This window comes from Coffea arabica, chromosome 2c, assembly GCF_036785885.1.
Source record: "Coffea arabica cultivar ET-39 chromosome 2c, Coffea Arabica ET-39 HiFi, whole genome shotgun sequence".
NCBI lineage: Eukaryota > Viridiplantae > Streptophyta > Magnoliopsida > Gentianales > Rubiaceae > Coffea > Coffea arabica.
The window spans coordinates 39,227,976-39,233,098 of NC_092312.1; the positions used below are offsets into that span (position 1 = coordinate 39,227,976).

Sequence of the window (5,123 nt, forward strand, 5' to 3'; positions counted from 1 at the left end):
TACGGATAAATAAATGTTGCAGCCTAGATTTCAAAGGAAAATAGCATAGAACTTTACGTGGAATTCTGGAATAAGTTGACTTGTAGCGAAGTTGTTTGCAATTTTGATTAGGACAGCTGTCAAGATTTTCATACTTCTTGCAGAAGAGGACACAATCATTGACACAGAAATGATTTTTTTCAGCTTTAAAACCCAGCTCTTGAATGATTTTTTTAGCCTCAGCAAAAGAGTTAGGAACTGAAGTTTCAGGTGGTAGTGCTTTCTTCAAAACCATTAGTAATGCATTAAACGACTTTACGGTCCAACCACACATTGTTTTTAGATGGAGTAACTACAAAAGATAATTTGGAGCAGAATTGGTTCCCATGAATATAGTTTTTTTTTTTGGCATCTTCAAACAGTTTAAGAAAGGCATCTGTTTCCCTATTATTCCCAGTTGGACTATCTTCCTTGGGATCTTCCCTACTCGGCCAATTTTTCCCCCATTGTGCATTATCAATGCTTTGTAACATGTCATTTAAATCTTCAAAATCTCTACTCTCTTCTTGATCCCCATCTGTATTTTCTTGCAAAATTTTATTTCAAAATTGTTCGCCATGGTGTATCTATCTAATATAACTTTTACGAATTCCATTAGCAAATAAGTGGCCCTCCACAACGAATCTCTCATGGTTGCAGAAATATATCATTCTCTACATGGGTATGGGATCTAACATGGTATTCTTTTTCAGAATATGCAAAGTCCAGGAAATTTTTCACCCCAAGTTCGTAAACCTTGTCCTTTCTGTTATCAAGTTTCGTCCAGTTTTTTTCCATGGCCTAAATTTATACATCCGAAACATAAGTCTAGTATGCTACTGTACAACATAACCATGTTAGAACCATTTTATGGCCGAAGTACAAGAATATTTATATTAAAGAATTTAAACAATTCTCACTGACCAAAACAACTAGTTAAATTAACAAAAAGTAATTGAACACCATACGATTTCCTACACATGCACATACTACAATGCTTATTCAAAACACATCAACTATTAAGATATGTACTTAATGGATCATCTCATGAGTACATCCATAACAAATTGTCGTGCTTTAGCATGTAAATCAGAAAATTAGAATTGCGTTCCTCACATACAACAAAGAAAGTAATAATAATGTTCAAAATAAATAAAGAGGTTAAAATAATGACCTTGAAGAAGATATTATTACTGTCTTCCCTTATCCTTCAGTGTATATCTACCACCTTGCTAAAAACAAAACATATAACAAAAAATTTAGAAGGTAAAACATATTAAGTACACTTTACAAGTTTAGATATCAACAACATAAACAATATAAACATACTCAATGATATTCCTCAAAATCGAGCTGCATGTAACAAATATGCGCTTAGGACCACAATAAAATTTACATTCTGGGCTAATAAAATTGAATTTATATTACTTGCAAAGCTAGTTAATTTTAGAAACCTCTCTTGAGGTTTTTGACAATTTCGCTAACCTCCCCCAAGTTTGTAAAATTACACAAACCTCCCCTAAGGTTAAGATTTTGATAACAAAATTAGTCCAATTAGAAAAAATTACATTAAAAAGTACTTTAAAGAGAGAGATGAAACTTTTATTTCATAAATACCCTTATACATGTATATAAGTTGTATTAATAAAAGAATAAAAATAATTAAAAATTAAAAACAATTAATACATACATTTCATCACTCAAAAAGTTCACATTTAATAAATTAGACAACACAAATAAGTAACAAAACTATACTAATAATCACAAGATTCAACAAAATAGATTAGTCATCTCTTTTGACATGATGTTTGCTATGATTCTTGTAATTTTGAACAGAAAAATATTCGCATTTTGCTTTTCTTTTCCCTCCATTCTCCTTTACTACTATCTAATGATTAAGTAATTAGAGCACTAATTAACTATTAGTAACTAATTAACAAGAATAACTATTGAAAATTTCTTTAGTGATGAACGATGACTTGTATTTACAAAATAACATCAATTAATATACCTAATGGAGAAATGAGGGAAAAAGCAAAATTTGAAAATTTTTCTATTCAAAATCACAAGAATCATAACAAACATCATGCTAAAAGAGATGATTAATCTGTTTTGTTGAATCTTGCGATCATTAGTGTAGTTTTATTGCTTATTTATGTTATCTAATTTATTAAATGTAAACTTTTTCAATGGTGAAATGTGTGTTAATTGTTTCTGACTTTTAATTATTTTTGTTCTTTTACTAATATAACTTATGTATATATATAAGGGGTATTTATGGAATAAATTAGATAACATGTATAACTTATGTATGTATGTTATCTAATTTATTAAATGTGAACTTTTTGAATGGTGAAATGTGTGTTAATTGTTTCTGACTTTTAATTATTTTTGTTCTTCTACTAATACTCCCTCTGTCCCACTTTGATAGTTCTGTTTCTTTTTTCATACAGTTTAAGAAAAAATAGTTAATTTTATTGGAAAAGTAAATTTAGATTGCGATTTTCCTAAAATACCCTTACATTAAATAGAGTACAATTTTATGGGAACTTGAATTGATGGTAAAAAAAGAATGAATTCTCATTAAATGGGGTAGGTTTATAGTAACAACAACTTACATTAAATAAGGGTATTTTAGAAAAATTAAAATACAACTACATTCTTCAATTGGAAAGTGGACTACAATTTGGGACAGATAAAAAAGGAAAACAGAACTATCAAAGTGGGACGGAGGGAGTACAATTTATGTATATATATATATATATGATTTATGGAATCAAAGTTTCATCTCTCTCCTTAAAGTATTTTTTTAATGTTACTTTTTCTAATTGGACTAATTTTATTATCAAAAACCTTAAACTCGGGAGAGGTTAGTGTAATTTTGTAAACTTTAGGGGAGGCTAGTGAAATTATCAGAAATCTCAGGAGAGGTTTCTAAAATTATCCCTTTTCAAAAACTAAAATTGATGTACAAAGCTACCATTCTCAGAAAAATTCACCAAGTTTATTTGGCCACAATGACATATATAGATTACCATAAAATCTAGAAAATTAACATTCGATACATCAACAAACTATAGCATCTGCACAGCAATGAAGAATAGGGTGTGTTTGGATTGCCATTTTTCAAAGAAAAATTGTTACATTTTCTATGAACGCATTTTTCAATCACCTTTTTATCTCGTATATATCAAATTGCTACAGTAATTTTTTTTATAAAAATCTAGAAAAATGCAATCCAAACAAGGCCAAAGAATTTAGGTGAAACAACAAATAGCTAGTAAAACCAAACCAAGACAGCAATCACCCTTAATTTCATGAAGCAAACTTGTAAATCTTTGGGTTCTTGCTACACCCAAAAGGTAGAACCACTAATAAGTTGGGGAAAAAGCAGATAATTTCACTTCCACAAGAAACCTACCAAATGTCATGGAGTGTGAAGAAAAAAAAACAGGAGGCGTGTTCCAGATTACAAGGAAGGCGTGTTCCAGCTTGAAGAAGGAAGAAGGCGTGTTCCAGATTGCATGGAAGGCGCGGCCGATCAACTTGAGGAAAGAGAAGGCGTGACTTGAAAAACCACGCCTTCTACCTGGCACAACAGAATTATGCTTTTGTTATGAGCAAGTGGAGCTGATGATTCTAGAATTCCACGTGACCTTACCTTATTGGCCCGTTTAGAAGTTAGTTAGTCCGGAAATGGCCATAAAGGCCGAAAGAATCCTAGTGGTAGCTAAGTTTTTGTCATATTTTTCCAATTGGTCATAAAGGAGATTTGGCTCTGCCAACTCCCTCCTCTCTTTTCCCTTTTTTCCTTCAATCTTTCCCTTTCATTCTAAATCCTTTGATTCTGTTTCTGTAACTGACATTTACCAATTATTAATGAGAATTTGGAGTTCAAATATTCATCTCCATTTCCTGTTCCATTCAAATTTGCTAAGAGTTAGTTCACTTCTGCTGCAAGTAATCTGTCACCATTGCTGCAATTTTGGTTCAATATCATAACAGTGGTATCAGAGCTTAGCTACGAGCCATTGGGATCACAAAATCTCAAGAGGAGGTGTTAAAGAAGGATCTCTCTGAGCTAGGCAGTATGATCAAAGTTCTGGGGCATAGACAAGAAAGCACAGAGAGAACTCTTAAAAATCTAGACCAAAAATATGAGAGTATGATGGCTCAGATGATGGCAAGATTCAATGATAAGGACAAGGAGGCAGAGAGTAGTAGCTCCATTGAAGAACCCAAGAAGGGAGAAACATAAGAGGAAGGCTATGGTAGATCAGATTGGAAAGAGACTAGATCCTACACCAGAATGCCTATAATGGAGTTGCCTAACTTCACAGGAGATAATCCAAGGGAATGGATCCGTAAGGCTAACAAGTTCTTCAAGATCAATGGAGTGGAGGAGAACATGAAATCTGAGATTGCTGAGCTGTACCTGAGGGATAGAGCAGACACCTGGTTCCATAGGGTATTCAGTGGCAGGGGAACCATTCCATGGATTGAATTGGCTACTACTTTGTGTAAAAGATTTGGAGAGGGCACTCCAGAAGAAGCTATTGAAGAATTCAACAAACTTAGGCAGGAGGGATCCATAGCAGACTACCTGGAAAAGTTTGAGCTGCTCAAAGCACTAGTAATGCCTACCCTCCCTCATTTGGCTGATTCCTATTACAAGGCATGTTTCTTAAGTGGCTTAAAGGAGGAAATAGTCAATATGGTTAAAATGGCCAAGCCTCTAACTCTGGCAGATGCAATAGAAGCAGCCGAGCTATAAGAAAAGAACCTGAAAGCTATGCAAAAGTCTCACAAACCCCTACCTAGCAATTCCCAGACACACAAAACCCTTTTCCACCCCCAGAGCCATAACAAATGGAGCCCCTCCACATCCAGATCCTCAGATAAACCTCCCACAAACACCTACAAGCCTCCAAACAGCAACATAAACCAGTTCAAAAAGATCACCCCTAGTGAGTTCAACCTCAGAAAAGAGAAAGGACTATGCTATAAATGTGCTGAACCATACACACTTGGTCACGTATGTAGACAATCCCATATCCATCTTCTGCTAGTACATGACGATAGTGAGAACCCTGTAGCTAATGAGA

General features: G+C 33.7%; 1 protein-coding gene across 1 annotated transcript; it reads left to right on the plus strand.

Moving 5' to 3' along the window:
• Positions 1 to 4,336: 4,336 nt before the first annotated feature.
• LOC140035658 (uncharacterized) lies at positions 4,337 to 4,792 on the plus strand. Its single transcript, XM_072076970.1, has one exon. The coding sequence runs from the start codon at positions 4,337 to 4,339 to the stop codon at positions 4,790 to 4,792; it is 456 nt and encodes a 151-aa protein (XP_071933071.1).
• Positions 4,793 to 5,123: the final 331 nt, after the last annotated feature.